This window comes from Berghia stephanieae, chromosome 1 (assembly GCF_034508935.2).
Source record: "Berghia stephanieae isolate SIO BIC M18660-M18661 chromosome 1, UCSD_Bste_1.3, whole genome shotgun sequence".
Classification (NCBI taxonomy): Eukaryota; Metazoa; Mollusca; class Gastropoda; order Nudibranchia; family Aeolidiidae; genus Berghia; species Berghia stephanieae.
The window spans coordinates 110315574-110336385 of NC_088360.1; the positions used below are offsets into that span (position 1 = coordinate 110315574).

The 20812-nt window shown below is 37.4% G+C and overlaps 1 protein-coding gene across 3 annotated transcripts in view; it reads right to left on the reverse strand.

Moving 5' to 3' along the window:
• The window catches only part of LOC144962712 (fatty acid-binding protein homolog 9-like), a 34133-nt gene extending 19596 nt beyond the window's left edge, over positions 1-14537 (reverse strand). The window contains exons 1-2 of one of the 3 annotated variants that reach the window (XM_078895902.1): positions 14453-14537; positions 10773-10854 (exon numbers count right to left, since the gene is read on the reverse strand). In XM_078895902.1, coding sequence (XP_078752028.1) covers positions 10773-10845 — 73 coding nt within the window. In that variant the 5' untranslated portion in view covers positions 10846-10854; positions 14453-14537. The other 2 variants (XM_078895901.1, XM_078895900.1) reach the window with 2 other exon arrangements.
• Between the last annotated feature and the right edge of the window lie 6275 nt (positions 14538-20812).

Consider the following 20812-nt stretch of genomic DNA (forward strand, 5'->3'; position numbering starts at 1 on the left):
ACACATTAAAAAAATTTTGGGCAAAAAACTCGTCCTTCAAATATCGATCGATTTAAATGACTCTCATCTTGGCAAAACTCTGAAAACCGGGACTCGCCGAAGTCGGATTTGAGAGCTTTTGCTAAGATGAGAGTCATTTAAATCGATCGATGTTTGAAGGACGAGTTTTCTGGCCAAATTTTAAAATTTGTTTGTTTTTTTTTCCAGAGTACAGCAGATTTAATAAAATCGGTAAATAAGTTTAATATCAAATGATTTCTATTCTTTCTTCAATGTTTATCAAATGTGCCAGTTCTCATGGATATAACTCTGGGCAAAGACATATGAGTAGCCTACTTTTAATTTGAAAATAACTATGTGACCATTCGTCTCAAAACGGTATTATGTTGGGGTCAATCTGACTCTTAAAGATGAAAAGTAAACTAGACTGATGAAGTTTGAATTCAAATCGATAAATTCAGCGGGGGAGAGTGAGGATTGTTTCATAAATACAAGAAACCGTTTAATTTCCTAATTGTTATGTGACTCAGATTTCTAAATCCATTTCATTCCGATTGGTCACAAATAAAGGACAAACAAGTTCCTTCTTTGAAATATATTATTGAGGTTACAGATTGGGCTTTAAGTTAGCGTATATCACGTGATTATCTCTTTATTTTAATGTGACATCCGGTAAACATGACGCATTCAGATATATTATGTTGATTATTTGATGATGGTTTTGATGTGATCGACACAAAACTTGTGTGAGCGAAAATTGTATCAAAAGTAATATGTATGCCTCACTCATTTACCATTAGAAATCAGGGGGTTCTCTTATTGTTGAAGTTTAAACTTGATAGATCAGGGTAATTATTCAAGCAGATGATCAAACTGCTGTTTCTTGGCATACATTTTGTTAGGCTTACTTCTTTAGTAGCAGCAGCTTCTAATGGTGCTCACACTACTATGTTATGACGATCGACCCAATCTGCAATTTCTTTACCGCACTCGTGCACCGTGGCAAACCGGCCCAGAAGCTTCGTCACAACACACCGTTCAACTAGATGCCCTGCGATTTCGGGTTCTTTCCCACATCGGGAACATGTTGGACAGGTGGAACCCCCCCCCCCCCCCCCTTCCACTGATGGAGCGTTTTTTTTGTTGTTTTTTTTGCAAAAATTTATCTGGCGACCTTTTAATAATTCAAACAGCTCCGATAGGACTCCTACTGGATCTTGATTCTCTAAAAAAACAGGATAAGGCTTACTTACTACATTGAATTTTATCAAGAATCGGCGAATTAAATAACAGCATTTTCTCAAGTTTTTATTTTAGCTTGCTGAAGATTGTCTAGTTTGAGTTTGTACAAATTAGTACATTTCCATTTATATGCCAGAACTCATACCTCTCAGCTATTGAGACATTTAATAACTAAGTGTCTGTGGTATGATGCTGTCCAAGGCATGTAACAATTAAATAATATGTGTTCCTGGTTTAGAATATAAAATCGATGCCAAATGAATCTAATAAAGTTAGAAGCAGTTAAGGATTCATTAAATTCCAGCCCAAGGGCACAGTAAAGACAGGAAATCTTAGAATATTATATCCTATCCCCGATGACCATTAACCTTTCCTTACCAACCATAGGGAAATCGTCATATTCGTTACGATAAAAACCAATAATTTATCATTCTGATTTCAATTTACATCACAAAATTTAAATATGTTTTTTTTTTTTTTGTTATCGCTATGAAACCTTGAAACTGTTTGTAGGGCTAAATTTGCTTAATAATATTATGTTTAGAATGTAATTGTTGCTTTCCTGTTTGAGTAAGAAAATATATTTTTGTGTTGGGTGTATTGGAGAAACTTCCGAAAATGGCCGGTAAGGAGAGGGTTAAAAGCAAAAGAATCGCGTTCAACAATAAATGCTACGTTACGAAAAGCTTCAGGGTCAGAGTTACAAATCAGTATTTGCAAGAGAACTGTATTGGTTTGGTTTCAAATTTTAACATGACAATTGAATCCGAATTTGAGCCATTCACAAATATCAGAGAACGCAATGAATAGCATTCAATGGGCAGTTATTTTTTTATGAAATTATTCACTGCTTTTAGTAGATACGATCGGCTTTGCATTTCGATCGTTATAGACACATAGAAAACCACGCCTGTCGGACAGTCGTCATAATGTAAACAATGGCAGTGATTGGTTAACATAACAAACTACACATGTTTTACTATCGATGGTATGTGTCTAAGTAAAATACCCACTGTTCTACCGCTTGATCTATAGATAGTATGCGCTTGGCTAAGGAGCTCACAACATTGCCACCCGGAAGTACAACGGACCAACACACAACATTTTGTGTAACCATGATCGTTTATAGTAAGGTTAATGCAATTTAGTGAGAATTACCCATAAACGCGGATGGCAAAAATCAATAACAAAGACCTGAGTGACGTCAACTTTGAACTATCTATAGATAGAACGAAGATGACGTCATTCATGTCTTTGCAATTGTTTTTTGTCATCCACCCTTCAGACGTTTTAAGACATTTAATTGCTGAGAAGCTTTACTGCAGATGGTTTTAATGTGTAAATCAAATTTTAGTTGGTAGTCTATGTCGAAATCCCAAGTTTGAGAGTTTTTGACAAAATGAGGGTCATTTAAATCGATCGATACTTGAAGGACTAATTTTCTGGCCAAATTTTTAATACGAGTTGTTCCAGATTACGACAGTTTACTGGTTAAAGGGCCAATCATCTCAATGGTAATCATTCCTCCGTTGCCAATGATAATTAGTCTTAGTAAATTGAATGGCAATTGATAGATTAACAGTAGTGGGTCAATTCTACAAAATCAAAACATACACACTGTTTGTGTAAGAGTTTTATTCTAGTGTATGGTATGATTGTTATTTAAACCGACTGTTTGCGATGTCATATCCTCTTTAGCAAAGATATATTAAAAAATCATTATTTAAGTCTTTATTTTTTGTACGGTTGACCAATAAAAAGAAGATACAACAAAATCGTTGATGATTTATAAATAATAACAAGTTACATGCCTACTTTGATTAAGATAGCACAGAAGGAGCCATAAGAAGGAAAATGTTGTTAAATGTTTTTTTCTCTATTGCCTTCTGGCACTTTTCTACTCACTTCATATCTTGTTGTTACCAACATAAGTGCCTGCTCCACTCACTTTTCTGAATTAAAAATTCACCCCATACACCGGAGCATACTCAATGTCTCAATCGTTTCTATGTTATATGTTTGTGATGAGAATATTGGCTATTAAGCCTAACTGCTGGTCAAAATTACTTCGCGATGGTGGCGAACGAATCGGCGATCTCAAGAAGTGGGTGAGAGAGGGATCTAGAAATGACTTTGGGTTTGAAACGAATATTTTTGTGTTCGTGGATAGCTCACACGGTAGAGCCACGCTCTCACCTGCCAGGCGGAGTTGTCGTACCAATAAGGTTGCAGGTTCAAACCCCACCACCGCCGCGAAAAAATTTTTTATTCTCTATTGTCTTCTGGCACTTTTCTACTCACTTCATATCTTGTTGTTACCAACATAAGTGCCTGCTCCACTCACTTTTCTGAATTAAAAATTCACCCCATACACCGGAGCATACTCAATGTCTCAATCGTTTCTATGTTATATGTTTGTGATGAGAATATTGGCTATTAAGCCTAACTGCTGGTCAAAATTACTTCGCGATGGTGGCGAACGAATCGGCGATCTCAAGAAGTGGGTGAGAGAGGGATCTAGAAATGACTTTGGGTTTGAAACGAATATTTTTGTTCGTGGATAGCTCACACGGTAGAGCCACGCTCTCACCTGCCAGGCGGAGTTGTCGTACCAATAAGGTCGCAGGTTCAAACCCCACCACCGCCGCGAAAAAATTTTTTATTCTCTATTGTCTTCTGGCACTTTTCTACTCACTTCATATCTTGTTGTTACCAACATAAGTGCCTGCTCCACTCACTTTTCTGAATTAAAAATTCACCCCATACACCGGAGCATACTCAATGTCTCAATCGTTTCTATGTTATATGTTTGTGATGAGAATATTGGCTATTAAGCTTAACTGCTGGTCAAAATTACTTCGCGATGGTGGCGAACGAATCGGCGATCTCAAGAAGTGGGTGAGAGAGGGATCTAGAAATGACTTTGGGTTTGAAACGAATATTTTTGTGTTCGTGGATAGCTCACACGGTAGAGCCACGCTCTCACCTGCCAGGCGGAGTTGTCGTACCAATAAGGTTGCAGGTTCAAACCCCACCACCGCCGCGGAAAAAATTTTTTATTCTCTATTGTCTTCTGGCACTTTTCTACTCACTTCATATCTTGTTGTTACCAACATAAGTGCCTGCTCCACTCACTTTTCTGAATTAAAAATTCACCCCATACACCGGAGCATACTCAATGTCTCAATCGTTTCTATGTTATATGTTTGTGATGAGAATATTGGCTATTAAGCTTAACTGCTGGTCAAAATTACTTCGCGATGGTGAAAAACGAATCGGCGATCTCAAGAAGTGGGTGAGAGAGGGATCTAGAAATGACTTTGGGTTTGAAACGAATATTTTTGTGTTCGTGGATAGCTCACACGGTAGAGCCACGCTCTCACCTGCCAGGCGGAGTTGTCGTACCAATAAGGTCGCAGGTTCAAACCCCACCACCGCCGCGAAAAAAATTTTTATTCTCTATTGTCTTCTGGCACTTTTCTACTCACTTCATATCTTGTTGTTACCAACATAAGTGCCTGCTCCACTCACTTTTCTGAAATAAAAATTCACCCCATACACCGGAGCATACTCAATGTCTCAATCGTTTCTATGTTATATGTTTGTGATGAGAATATTGGCTATTAAGCTTAACTGCTGGTCAAAATTACTTCGCGATGGTGGCGAACGAATCGGCGATCTCAAGAAGTGGGTGAGAGAGGGATCTAGAAATGACTTTGGGTTTGAAACGAATATTTTTGTGTTCGTGGATAGCTCACACGGTAGAGCCACGCTCTCACCTGCCAGGCGGAGTTGTCGTACCAATAAGGTCGCAGGTTCAAACCCCACCACCGCCGCGAAAAAATTTTTTATTCTCTATTGTCTTCTGGCACTTTTCTACTCACTTCATATCTTGTTGTTACCAACATAAGTGCCTGCTCCACTCACTTTTCTGAATTAAAAATTCACCCCATACACCGGAGCATACTCAATGTCTCAATCGTTTCTATGTTATATGTTTGTGATGAGAATATTGGCTATTAAGCTTAACTGCTGGTCAAAATTACTTCGCGATGGTGGCGAACGAATCGGCGATCTCAAGAAGTGGGTGAGAGAGGGATCTAGAAATGACTTTGGGTTTGAAACGAATATTTTTGTGTTCGTGGATAGCTCACACGGTAGAGCCACGCTCTCACCTGCCAGGCGGAGTTGTCGTACCAATAAGGTTGCAGGTTCAAACCCCACCACCGCCGCGAAAAAATTTTTTATTCTCTATTGTCTTCTGGCACTTTTCTACTCACTTCATATCTTGTTGTTACCAACATAAGTGCCTGCTCCACTCACTTTTCTGAATTAAAAATTCACCCCATACACCGGAGCATACTCAATGTCTCAATCGTTTCTATGTTATATGTTTGTGATGAGAATATTGGCTATTAAGCTTAACTGCTGGTCAAAATTACTTCGCGATGGTGGCGAACGAATCGGCGATCTCAAGAAGTGGGTGAGAGAGGGATCTAGAAATGACTTTGGGTTTGAAACGAATATTTTTGTGTTCGTGGATAGCTCACACGGTAGAGCCACGCTCTCACCTGCCAGGCGGAGTTGTCGTACCAATAAGGTCGCAGGTTCAAACCCCACCACCGCCGCGAAAAAAATTTTTATTCTCTATTGTCTTCTGGCACTTTTCTACTCACTTCATATCTTGTTGTTACCAACATAAGTGCCTGCTCCACTCACTTTTCTGAAATAAAAATTCACCCCATACACCGGAGCATACTCAATGTCTCAATCGTTTTTATGTTATATGTTTGTGATGAGAATATTGGCTATTAAGCTTAACTGCTTGTCAAAATTACTTCGCGATGGTGGCGAACGAATCGGCGATCTCAAGAAGTGGGTGAGAGAGGGATCTAGAAATGACTTTGGGTTTGAAACGAATATTTTTGTGTTCGTGGATAGCTCACACGGTAGAGCCACGCTCTCACCTGCCAGGCGGAGTTGTCGTACCAATAAGGTCGCAGGTTCAAACCCACCACCGCCGCGAAAAAAATTTTTATTCTCTATTGTCTTCTGGCACTTTTCTACTCACTTCATATCTTGTTGTTACCAACATAAGTGCCTGCTCCACTCACTTTTCTGAATTAAAAATTCACCCCATACACCGGAGCATACTCAATGTCTCAATCGTTTCTATGTTATATGTTTGTGATGAGAATATTGGCTATTAAGCTTAACTGCTGGTCAAAATTACTTCGCGATGGTGGCGAACGAATCGGCGATCTCAAGAAGTGGGTGAGAGAGGGATCTAGAAATGACTTTGTGTTTGAAACGAATATTTTTGTGTTCGTGGATAGCTCACACGGTAGAGCCACGCTCTCACCTGCCAGGCGGAGTTGTCGTACCAATAAGGTCGCAGGTTCAAACCCCACCAACGCCGCGAAAAAAATTTTTATTCTCTATTGTCTTCTGGCACTTTTCTACTCACTTCATATCTTGTTGTTACCAACATAAGTGCCTGCTCCACTCACTTTTCTGAATTAAAAATTCACCCATACACCGGAGCATACTCAATGTCTCAATCGTTTCTATGTTATATGTTTGTGATGAGAATATTGGCTATTAAGCTTAACTGCTGGTCAAAATTACTTCCGATGGTGGCGAAACGAATTCGGCGATCTCAAGAAGATGGGTGGAGAGAGGGAACTAAAATGACTTGGGTTTGAAACGAATATTTTGTGTTCGTGGATAGCTCACACGTAGAGCCACGCTCTCACCTGCCAGGCGGAGTTGTTCGTACCAATAAGGTTGCAGGTTCAAACCCCACACCGCCGCGGAAAAAATTTTTTTTTCTATTGTCTTCTGCACTTTTCTAACTCACTTCATCTTGTTGTTACACATAAGTGCCTGCTCCACTCACTTTTCTGAATTAAAAATTCACCCATACACGGAGCATACTCAATGTCTCAATCGTTTCTATGTTATATGTTTGTGATGAGAATATTCGCTATTAAGCTTAACTGCTGGTCAAAAAATTACTTCGCGATTGTGGCGAACGAATCGGCGATCTCAAGAAGTGGAGTGAGAGAGGGATTAGAAATGACTTTGGGTTGAAACGAATATTTTTGTGTTCGTGGATAGCTACACGGTAGAGACCACGCTCTCACCTGCCAGGCGGTTTGTCTGTACCAATAAGGTCGCAGGTTCAAACCCCACCACGCCGCGAAAAAATTTTTTTATTCATATTGTCTTTGGCACTTTTCTACTCCTTTAATTTGTTGTTACCAACAATAATGCTGCCACTCACTTTTCTGAATTAAAATTTTCACCCATACACGAGCATACTCAATGTCTCAATCGTTTCTATGTTATATGTTTGTGATGAGAATATTGGCTATTAAGCTTAACTGCAGGTCAAAATTACTTCGCGTGGTGGCGAACGAATCGGCGATCTAAGAATGTTGGTAGAGTGGATCTAGAAATGACTTTGGTTTAGAAACGATATTTTTGTGTTCGTGTAGCTCACACGTAGAGCCAACGCTCTCACCTGCCAGGCGGATTAGTGTACCAATAAGGTCGCAGGTTCAAACCCCACCACCGCCGCGAAAAAATTGTTTATTCTCTATTGTCTTCTGGCACTTTTCTACTCACTTCATATCTTGTTGAAAATAAACTACCTACCTTATTTAAATCGATTTATTGACAAATAAATTATTAATAATATCAACTTATTATTTATTATTTGAAATATAAAATAATTTATAACAAAACAAGAAAATTAGGTGCATTATTCTTGTTTCAGCCAAATATAAATGATGTTTATTATTGTGGTGCAAATTTATGATTGTAGTTTTATCATTTGAGAAAGTATTGTTTCCGATTTTCGGCTCGCAAAATAATAAAATTTGTTTGTAACAAAAGGTGTGTAAACTCGAATGCTTCTTGTACACTTTATTTCAGTTAGAATTATATGAGAATAGATTAGTCTGAGGTAGCAAATAACAACAACAAAAGACAATCTATAACTATACACCATTAAAAAACATAAAAAGAGGTCTTTTATACACTTTTATTTTGAATATCTTGGGAATTTAAGAATTGCAGAATCAAAATCATTGCTAACGTAATCATAATATTGTGTTAAAAATTACATTTGCAACGCTCTATTTTCTGAAAGCCTTGGTTACTTTTCCCTTTCAAATGCATGATTAAAGACAATAAGACTATAATAATCAACCACAACTTGAATATCTATTTTATTACACCGGCTGTATATCAAAGTGTTTATATTACATTATGTTATTCTAATGCGTGTTTGACTGTAGTGACATCAATTTACATTCAATAACTTATGGGTCTTCTGGTGCCTCACGGTCTTCCAATTTCCATCTCATTTAAAAAAGAATTTCCATAAAAATATTAGTCAGAAACGAATCTTTGGTGTATTAAACCCTCAAGGGCAAAAGAATCTCCCTTCTCGTCGGCTATTCTGATAAATTCTCCAATTTTTTTTTTTTTTAATCTACATATCTTTTAAAATCGCGACAAGTAAAAATGAAAATCACTATTGTTTGTGTGAGAGAAAGAGGGAGAGAGAGAGAGAGAGAGAGAGAGAGAGAGAGAGAGGGGGGGGAGAGAGAGTGAGAGAGAGAGAGGGAGAGAGAGAGTGAGAGAGAGAGTGAGAGGGAGAGAGAGAGTGAGAGGGAGAGAGAGAGAGAGAGAGGGAGAGAGAGAGAGAGAGGGGGAGAGAGAGAGAGAGTGAGAGGGAGAGAGAGAGAGAAAGAGGGAGAGAGAGAGTGAGAGGGAGAGAGAGAGAGAAAGAGGGAGAGAGAGAGAGGGAGAGAGAGAGTGAGAGAGAGAAAGAGAGAGAGAGAGAGAGGGAGAAAGGGAGTGAGAGAGGGGGCAGAGAGAGAGAGAGAGGTGGGGAGAGGGGGAGAGAGAAGGATGAAGGGAGGAGAGAGAAAAAAAAAGAAAGAAAGAGAAAGATAGAGAGAGAGAGGAGAGAGAGAGAGAGGGGGGGGGGGGAGAGAGAGGGGGGGAGAGGAGGAGAAGAAGGATGAAGGGAGGAGAGAAAAAAAAGAAAAAACGAAAGAGAGAGAGAGAGAGAGAGAGAGAGAGAGAGAGAGAGAGAGAGAGAGAGAGAGAGAGAGAGAGAGAGAGAGAGAGAGAGAGAGAGAGAGAGAGAGAGAGAGAGAGAGAGAGAGAGATATCTGTTTAAACGTGACGTTACTACACTTTTTGGTCTGAATAATATAAGATGATTATTTTTTGTTGTTATACCTCCAGAAAACAAGAATGCATGTACAGTCACGTTAGTGACGACAGTATAATACAAGATAATTGAAAGTTTTATTTATGTGTCTTGAAGAAATGATACGAATATTGCCACAGCTCCAAGTTATATGAAGCAAACGTAGATTTCATAACAGTCCCTGTCCCAATTAGCATGGTTTCCTTCATTTCTAATAAGAAATGACGGATACGACACAGACTTAAACCGTTGAAAATATAACGGTCGCGGCATTATAAACGCATTGCATTGTGACCATTTAGATAACGTGTTGATAAATTCCTATGAAATATTGAACACGTATAGACTCGCAACAGCGTCATACCAAGAAGAAGAAGAAAGATAAAAAAGGTAGACAACATATGGAGGACAGCTGGTGTTAGCAGGTAGACAAATGTGTCTCTTTTCAAGATTTTAGTCAGTACTACTGTAAGGATGTGAAACATGACAATTACCAAAGAAAAGGAGGAAAACCTTGATTATCTTTCTAGTCCAAGTATCTCATAAGACTAGACGACAGCAACATGCCCCACATGACAGAAGTACTGGACATGGCTGGAACAGAAAATATCAACTTATAAGTGGGGAGCTATAATATATGGTAGTGGATAAACCATGTTCTGAGAAAAAGTACTATGCTGTTGGAGCAGAATCCCTCAGAGGAAGAGAAAGACTATCGCCCCCCCCCCCCCCAAAAAAAATATAAAGAAAAACATGGAGGAGAATGACAGAAGTGGAGAGGTGCGGAATAGATCTCTTGTGGAACAGCAAGCCGCACAACCCCTCTGTCACGCTTGAAGTCCCAGATTTGAGAGGTTTATTTATTTATTTTGTTTGGTTGTTTTTTTTTTTGTTTTTTTTTTTTTTTTTGTTTTTTGACAAGATGAGCGTCATTCCTATCGATCGATATTTGAAAGACGAGTATTATAGCCAAAATATTTATGTGTTATTACAGAGTAAGTTAGCTCTGACCGTCCAAGTTGGAGAAATGCTGTTCATTCCTTATATGCACCTTTCATTTATATATATATATATATATATATATATATATATATATATAATATATATATATATTATGTATATATATATATATATATATATATATATATATATATATATATATATATATATATATATATATATAAAATGCATGACTGTGCAAACAATATAGAAAAGAAATATGAAACAAAGCAATAGAAAGAGAAAAGAAGTTCAGATCGAAATTTTCAAGGACTGGGAAGATGATCACGACAGTTCTTACCTACGGCTTGCATGTATTTCTCAAAGTTGCTGTCACAAGAAGCTAATTCCCATTTGCCGACAACTGCTGCCATTTTGTAGTGCTGAGGATAGAATAAAGCAACGCGGCGTGATGTAATTACCAGTCTACAACATAGAAACATAAATGCATTCAAATAAGAATGCAGTCAATGCTGGCAGTGCAACTAAAATCAAACTGACCCAACCCAGATCACGATAGGTAGTGGTAATGAAATTAGTGTAAAAGCCCTTCAGATAAATGGGCCGCCCATAGAGCAGAATTTATCTCGCTTTTTGTGCTATTAAACCGATGATAACATTTGCTTAGCTACTAACGTGTACTTATTTGCAGGTCGGATAACTGAATCTGGAATGAATTTTGTTGAGAGAAAACTATCTAGCTGCCGAAAAGCGAATGTTAATTTTAAGTTAAAAGATCCGAAATAAGAAACTGTTTGAGAAGGGGAGTCTCGATAGCTCAGTTGGTAGAGCACTCGCTCCACACGGTCCCGGGTGCAGTCGAGATTTTTTTTGACCCCCCCCCCCTGTCCATCCAGCAGCTGGGTCTGTTAGATCTGGAGGAAAGTACTTGCAATAAACTAGCGTCTTATCAAAAGGATCGCAAGCAATTGCTACTGTCCGTTTCACGCCATAGAAACCGGGATAAACTCCGGCTCCATGGGCCTAAATGGCTCTGAAGGACCACTTGAATATTTGAGAAAGTCAGGATCAAAAGGTACAAAGTCACATCCAGATAGAAGTTAACACTAGCACTCTCAATCAATCTATGAGACCGTTTCAAATATCCAGAGACATTTTTGAGTTTTAAAGCACTATTGGTATTGATCTATGCTGCAAACAAAACACGTATTTCCCTCTTTAAACCATGAAATAAATGACACAAAATTGCAGCTTTCTTCGAAAGATGAAAATTTGACACCTAGCTACTTTTTGATCCTGATCCTCTCATTTTTTGCTCTTTAAGGATATTGTATTCTTTCCAAACTATGAGTAAAACAAATAAATTAATTAAACCAGGCCTCATATACTTGGCTGTAAATTCGATGTTCGATTTCTAAATCTAAGCCACCGAAACATATCACCGTTATCAGGGGATTGCGGACCTACCTATTATTCGTAGAATTGCGAAATTTTGGCTCCAATTTCAGAACTTCATGAACATCTCAAAGTAATTTTTTAAAAAATAAATTAAAAATTGAGCTTTATATAGCGCTATATCCACTAAATGTGCTCAAAGCGCTTTACAAGGGGTCCCTGGTCAACAGCAACATTTAACATGTAGGACGAGACATGACGCCTGTTAGGCGATATTACAATTTTTCGGACACAGACAACGCTGTTAACGGCCAGGTACTCATTTTACACCTGAGTACGGTGAGAGAATGTGAATAAAGAGCCTTTTCCAAAGACTCAACTATGCGCTGAGCGCGAGGCTCGAACCCAGGACCTTCCGATCCGAAAGCGAGTGTCATACCACAAGACCACATAGCCGCACACTTATTAAAAATTAAAGTTGATGCCAGAGAAGCACATAAAATTAAAAGGTTTTGGAGTTTTATTAAAATCCTCGTTAGAATAAATTGTTGATTTTTAAAGTTAATTATAGCGAATGCATTTCTTTCTCCTTATTTCGAATTTTTCCGTCTGGGTTTGGTCACATACAAAGCTACGGTTACTATAAAAAGTTACTTTTGGTGATGAGTTATGATGGGACATTATGATGGTTATAATGTGTATTATGACAAGCGTGACATTCCAGGATGTTTTATGGACATGAGAAATTATAAAATTGGGGCAATGTAAATTCCATACTAATTTGTATCTCCTGAAATACATTATTTATGCAGATAGATACGATTTAATAATACCATTGAAATTCCTTGAATAATACATATATCTTGATTATTTAATAATCTACTTTGTTTTAGGCCTGTCAACGTATCGTTGTTGTTGTTGGCATTGTCTTAGTCATTATTATTATTATTATTATAATTATTATTATTATTATTATTATTATTGTTATTATTATTATTATTATTATTATTATTATTATTATTATTATTGTTATTATTATTATTATTATCATCATCATCATCATCATCATCATCATCATCATCATCATCATCATTATTATTATTATCATTATTATTATTATTATTATTTATTATTATTATTATTTTTATTATTATTATAATATATTATTATTATTATTATTATTATTATTATTATTATTATTATTATTATTATTATTATTATATTATTATTATTATTATTATTATTATTATATCATTATTATTATCATCCTCATTATTAATATTATTATCATTATAAGAAAAGATAAGATAAGATAACCTTTATTCATGAAAAAAAAAGAATTGAAATGACATTCTATTCCCAAGGATCAACTCGATGAAGAAATTTGGCTTAAAATCAAAATGATTTAAAAAATAGGAAATTTATAGTTTACTAAACAAAACACATACTTCAGAAAGAAGATATTAATAGGGAAGAAAAATCGCAAAATCACAACTTCTATTTTTCTGGTTCCTAATTCTTTGGAAGTATGTATGCAACAAGTCCTTAGGAAGAGACAAATAATGAATAAGTTACGTATCGAATCATAAGGGCGAATAACTATTTTAGTAGCAGAATGTATAGACAGATTCAAATAATTACGGGACGTAAAAGAGCGAGGATAGATAATCTATATTGATGACCAGCATATATTAGTTAGACTCGAAAATATAATGCCATCACTCTGACATCAGATGATCATGTACACAAGTCTCCCGAAAGATTAGTTTTACATTTTCAATGAAATACGAACCAATTTTATTATTTTTTATATCACACTTTTCTTCCCTATTAGCTTAGAATTCAATTCCAAGTATCGGGTTAACTAGAGAGAAAGATAAAGGGAGTCAATGTGAATCACAATTAAGGGAACAACTCAAAACAAACGACATTTCGGCCTATGGCCTTTTTAAAGTAATATAATATATATCGTGTTTACTTGAAAAATGCCAAAGGCCGAAACGTTGTTTGTTTTGTGTTGTCCACTTATTTATGAGTCATATAATTTACTCCCTTTATCTTTCTCTCCATTTTATTGACTCATTTAGGCACCTCTATTAGCAGGTTCACTCCGACTTGATCCCGTTTTTAGCTGATGCGCCATACTAAATCCCTAGGATAGATGACACGTTTCCATCGCCGTAAACAATATTGTGCATTTATATAGCACAATATCCACTAAACGTTCTCAAAGCGCTTGACAATGGGTCCTTGACTAACAGCAAAACTTAGCATAATGAGTAAGACGAGACGGTGAGAGAAAGTGAGTAAAGAGCCTTTTTCCAAGGACTCAACTATGCAACGCTCAGAGCGGGTCTCGAACCCTGGACCTTGCGGTCCGAAGGCGAGTGTCATATCCATAGCACAAAATCACATAGCCGCACATGCATAAGTAATGACTAAATAAATCAGCCAACACTGAAAACTTACCAAAGTATTATTCTAAGTAAATGGATAAGTCACTAGTGTTACCTATATGCTAAGTCCGAATTAATATGATGAACCTTGTATATTATTGTTATTCTTCTTATGTCAAATAGGTTTATGTACACAGCACGTGAGCGCAAGGTGCAGAAAGTGACTCACTCTAGGCGTTTTGCAGCAACTTTTATAGATTCACCAATAGCCATAACATACGCTCATCACGCAAATCGTGTCTCGCCACCCTTACCTCACCCCTTCGTACAATACTTTCGCTTCTCGCCCTTCATGACATATGCTCGCGTATCGCCACACTCAGTCAGCCACTTAACTGCTACTGGAGTGGCTACTCACTATCATAATTTTGTCGATATATTGTTATCCATTAGTGCGGGGCGGTCCTTGGCAAGCTTAAGGACCACGGTCCTACGGTCCTTGGGAAATGAAGACCGCAAGGACCGGTCCTAGGACCGGTCCTTTTCGACATTGAACATTCCTGAGAGACTGTTGGAAATTCGAACCGGTTTGACCTTTTAGAGCGTGGGATCGTTCATTCTTGAACCGTTAAAGACCGCTACACGATGAAAACCGTGGCCTACAGGAGTAAAACACACGGAGTAGTCACACTCATTTCAAATTGTAACCTAATTAGAGAAGAGGGGTGATGCCTTCTTTATTTGCTCACCGTACTTCATTGTTACTTCGATAATTTAATAAAATTTGAAATTTATCCCCATTAACGGAGATAATGGCATCGCCCAAGGCGTTGATCGAGTTGTTCGTGGCGTTGATACACACACGCAACTCCTACCCCCCCCCCCCCCCTCCCCCCCCCCCCCCACACACACACATTAGAGGGCAGCGAGCATTGAAGAGTAAAAGAGAGACGTGAAGTTATAATAAGAGGGGGTGGATGAGGTGATAAGAGGGTCGATGGTGACTTTTCGCCAGATCTAACAAACTCAGCTACCCATTCATTGCTGAGTAGACAGGGATTCAGAAAAAAATCGACTGCACCCGGGATCGATCTCTGGCCCTTTGCGTATAAAGAGAGTGCTCTATCAACTGAGCTATCGGGGTCCCCAAATATTCTATTGGACTTTTTTAAAATTCAGACGTTATAACTGGGTTTTTTGGAAGGAAGAAACTAATGAAACTCATATTATTTGATTAGTAAAAACACCAAACGAAATTTTAATATTATTGTATTATTTTAAATGACAACACTGCGATAGAAAGGAGTGGTGACAAGAGATGGACAAAAGAAAACAAAAAATCGGATTTGCTACTTGCTAGGTTCGACACACACACACACACACACACACACAAACACACACATCTTTTGTAGTCACATACATTTCAAACAATAACCCATTAGAGAAGAGGGGTCATGCCTTCACCATAGATCATTGTCATTGCGATCATTATGGTGTAGTAAATTTTGAAATTTACCCCGTATAATGGAATCGTCCAAGGCGTGCGCCTCCTGTTCCCCCCATCTCACACACGAAAGGGCGGTTTGCGGAGTGGAGGTTGGTGGTCGTCTGCCTGTATGGTCGTCTGTGTCGTTTAGTGTATGGCAAAGGGGGGTGGGTGCGATTAATTAAGTGGGATGGGTGGTGATTGGTGGAAGATAGGCAACCGAAGCAACGAATCGCTGGGGAAGTAGTAGGCTATGGCGCGAGACCGTAGGACCGTGGTCCTTGCAAGGACCGCCCCGCACTAGTTGAAAGGTGATAAGAAGTGAGGACCGCCGCCGGTCTTCCCCTTGGGACGGTCTTCGGTTCACAGCTAAAAGACCGTCGGACCGCGGTCCAGACCGGTCTTCAGCGCGGCACTATTATCCATCCTTTTCCCGTGTGATAATTTAAAACATTTATCATCATATATTATGTGACTCATCGTCTCAAAACGGTAATAGGACAGGCTGCTCTAGATGCTCAAAAGTCAAATTAAAGGTAAACTTATCACATAAATTAACTATGAGATTCTTGGTTTTCGTCTTTCTCAATACTATATTCATTCTCCTCATAAACTCAACCCGAAACTGACAATTTTGGCTATAAATTCGAGTTTCAGGATCGTAGACATCCCCACATAACACTGTTTTAAGGTGATGGGTCACAACATGTATATGACCCATCGTATCAAAATGGTATTATATTATGTCAGGATAAACCAGGTGACGTAATATCACAATTAAACATTAATTAAGACTGCAGCAAACACAATGGTACAATATAATATGCAATGTTAACATTTAACATAAGCGATGAAATGATAGAATGGGTGACGTGACGATATGGTGTCTCGTCTTGTCACGAAAGTCAAGCGATGTAACGCGTGGCCACTAGTGGATGGGGGAACACTGACCGTGGAAAATGATGGTCCTGAAGTTTTGTCCATGGGTTAGACACTTTATACACATTACCCCACTCGACTCATGTGTGAATGAGTTCTTGGCTAAAGACAGCGATGGATATTGTAAGAGTGTGAGTACAAAAAAATACCCCGAAGCGAGTGGTACTGTGTGCTATTAAAATATGATTGCACGTGAACTGCTGGAACGATAAATGAAACCTTGATGAAACGCATTGAACATGGTAAGTCGTGGAAATGCGCTATATAGTATGTTTTAAAAAAAATATTGATCCAGAATAAGCTTTCACATTTTAAATTATACATACATAGTTATCAGTTGTAGCAATCCACGTATTTTCTTGGTACACAATGCAAATTAAAATATTTATGGAAAACAAAATAAATCTACAAAGGTACCTCACTTGCCACCTTTAAAGAATGCGATGAATTTCCGATGTCACAATTCGATAGTCCTGCTCTAGGGATTCTTGACGGCAAATATCGAAAGTACCACAACTTAGATTCATAAACACCTTCCCTACCAGCACCAGATAGCTTGGACATAACCGCTTTTTTACTTATTTAATTATTTTCTGAAGGCGGACCTCAGGTTGTTGATTTGGTTTTTAACCGCCTGTTTGTCTGCAGATTGATCAAAGACTCAATACACGGCACGGCCTCTCATTACGGAGACTCTCTCCATGTTTTTTTTTTTTTTGGTGTGATCTGACACCTTAACCACAAAAGTAGTAATTTTCATTATCCCAATTATACTTTTACAGCTGTAGATAATTTAAATATAATCAAATAGCATAAATATCCAAAATTCTGTATTGATTTTGTCAAGACTTTTAATTTAATACCAAACACGGCAACATTTGGGTCATTTTACGAGACGACCTTGACATTTTGGATATTTAAAATACTAATACTTTGTCAACTATTCGGCCAATTTTATAAGTAGATGTATTTTTACATTTAATTTGACTAAAGCTTTCATTCTGTATAATATATAATGATTTTTGGAGGATTTTTTTTAAAAAATAACCTTTACGTGACCTTTGTGACGTAATTTCTCAAAATACCCAAGGCAGCACTTTTCAGATATTTAATCCAGAGATGTTCAACTTTGGTAAAAGGCAAATAAATAAATTTTTAAAAATTGGGGGACGATTTTTCTTTTTTTTTTTTTAATTTTTTTAATACATGGTTTGACAACCAGACTAATCCACAATTTGTGGGAATACGTAGTGCCGTGGGTGAAAATAAAATTGGTCATTAGACATGAAATTTTACGCTGTAAACTGTTGCTATTAAATATACTATAATATATTATTCCACACCTCCCATTGGAAAACCCTATCATTTCATAGTAAAACGTAATCGTTGAATAATAATAAAAAAAATTTATTCAACGATTGTAGAATATTTTCGCACATTTTATTGGTGTGAAATTATGTGTAAAGGTAAAAGACAACTGAATTGTAATTGAAAATGATCTTTTGGTGCGCTTACAAATCCAAAGTTTTTAGTTTTGGATCAAATTGTCATTCCTGCAAAAGGAGAAAGGTACAAATTATGGTGAATACAATAATACCAAATCATTTGGTTATAAAATATCTAATTCCAATAATCTTAAATTGGAGAGGTAAATAAACGTATTCTTTCATTTCTTTGTATTTATTAAACTCAATGTTTTTATCGTGCAATAACACATGCTCTCAAGCTCGTCGTTGGGTGCGATAAAAATAAATAAATACAAAGAGATGAAAGAATCGTATAATATACGACAGAATAAGAGATGCGTCATACCTTTTTTTAACATAAATAACTTAAACTTGAGCATTTATATAGTGCAATATACACCAAACGTGCTCAAACGGTCCCTAGCCAATAGAAACAGTAAACATGTAAGACAAGACATGACGCCTGTTCGGCGATGTTACATTTTTCTTTCTGACAGAGACAACGCTGTTAACGGTCAGGTACTCGTTTTACACCTGAGTATAGTGAGAGAATGTGAATAAGCGCCTTTGCCCAGACTCGACTATGGGCCGCCCAGAGTGGAAGTCGAACCCTGGACGTCCCGATCCGAAAGCGAGTGTCACAAAATCACATAGCCGCACAAAATAAATAAGCCAGTTTACATAACACATTGTTTTATTAAACGTTTCATATAAGCAGCTCAAAATTCTTATCACATAGAAAAAAGTTATCAAATTAAGAAATTAAGGAGCAGGCACCGTTCTAAGATAAAGATCTGACTAAGTGTATATGAAAGGTGCCAGACAAAGCAAGAAAGAAAAATACAAGAAAAAAACCACCCCAAAACATCAGTCTACCTCGACTGGGGAGTTTGAATTTTTCATTCTTGCTTTGTCTGGCACTTTTCATACACACTTGTTCAGAAAAAAAGTTACTCGTCATTTGTGGGTCACCGCTCACATCACAAGGTGGTCACATGCCTATTCTATCTTTCACCTACATCGCTATACTGTAGTGTAATGTTTGCATTCTATGAAGGATTAGCATTGGGGAGGGGGCATTCGGATTTGTCACAGATGTTCTGCTGATGTATTTGAATTTTTGTCATTTTGTGAAGCTGTCACTATCATCTTCAGAAAAAGGAAAGCTTTTGGAATGCTGTTACTGTTAGAACAGACTGTGACAAGATTACTGTAATGTGGTACTAGAAAAGAGTTGAATAAAGGATATGAGTCATGTCAGAGATATATATATATATTTTCATGAAATTAATCCAATCCCTGAGAAAGATCGGACAGTATATCATGAGACCCTATACAGTTGCACAGCGAAATGGTCTTTGCTTGGTACGCATGTGGTAACCTGGCAATATCCGGTTTGTCTCCCCTAGTTGTGGGACCGAAACAAGTCACCTTTCCTTGCACAGTGTCAGTGTCAGCATTGCATTGTTGCCTGAGAAATTTCAGCCTTCCAACAAATTTTCCTGAGCTGGATTTCGAACCAAATTTTCAAGAGTAGACTGATCAAAAGTTTTTCTCCTGATTACAAAATGAATATGTGTATAACAAACTTTATAGATGGAACAAAATCGACGCCACTCAGCTATCTGTTATTGTTATGATGATTATTTTTCACTAAATTTGATCAATCAGACTATAAATATAAACGTTTAAGGTTAAACATAGTTGCGTGTGATGGTACATTATATCCGGCTGGCGGGTGTTGTATTTTACCTAAACGTATAACATCAGTGGGTTTTTTTTTACGTTGAGGAGGACGTTTTCCGATATTTGATAATGTTTAGATTGGGGAATTTTCATACTTTTGTATAGAAAATTTATGCGGGGAAAGATGACACACAGTCAATTATTTGGTATACGTCTGGATGTGTAAAGCAATTCAATTGAGATTGAATAACAAAGGGAAATAATCACGAAAACCTTATATTATGCTATTAACCAATTACGTATTTACATGTTGCTTCCCTTGATAATTACAACCAAAAATTGCTTATCATTCTGATTGAGCATCACGAGACACGAGATGCATCAAGGATGTCCACAACTACAACCTCGATTGGGCAAGTGGTGTATATGTATATTGTTTGTAGGAAGAAAGTGACAATAATACTGTCTGTTATTGTTATGCCTTTCGTGGGCAGTGTTGGTTGTTCCCAAAGACAGAGAAGATGCGTTGGCTTTGCATAATTGTATGTAAGCCTACTATGAGTTGCCTGGAATTCATGAGATGGTGTAGAATTCTTTTATAAATTGTGATATACGTTTAGACATATGGAAGGTCATGTATGCTAATGCAGTACTTTCAGGGATTATCTGATTGGCCAGTAGTTGATACGACGTATTTATTGATTGGCCGAACAAACTTATCGGCCCTGACAGCACCTTCTAATAGGATCAGGGTCATTGCAGTGTTCTCTGTATCACAACCAATTGGATTATTTCTTTCCATGAACACACAGACGAAAAAACAAAACAAAAACAAACAGGCAAAAAAAAAAAAAAAAAACCCAACAAAAGCAAACAAAAAAAAAAAAAAAAAAAACCCCAAAAAAACAAACAAACTCACTTCCTTTTTCACTTATGTTTTAAGTTCCATATGTTTTTCTAAAAGACATGCCATTGATTACACACACAAAAGAAAAAAAATAATAAAAGGAAC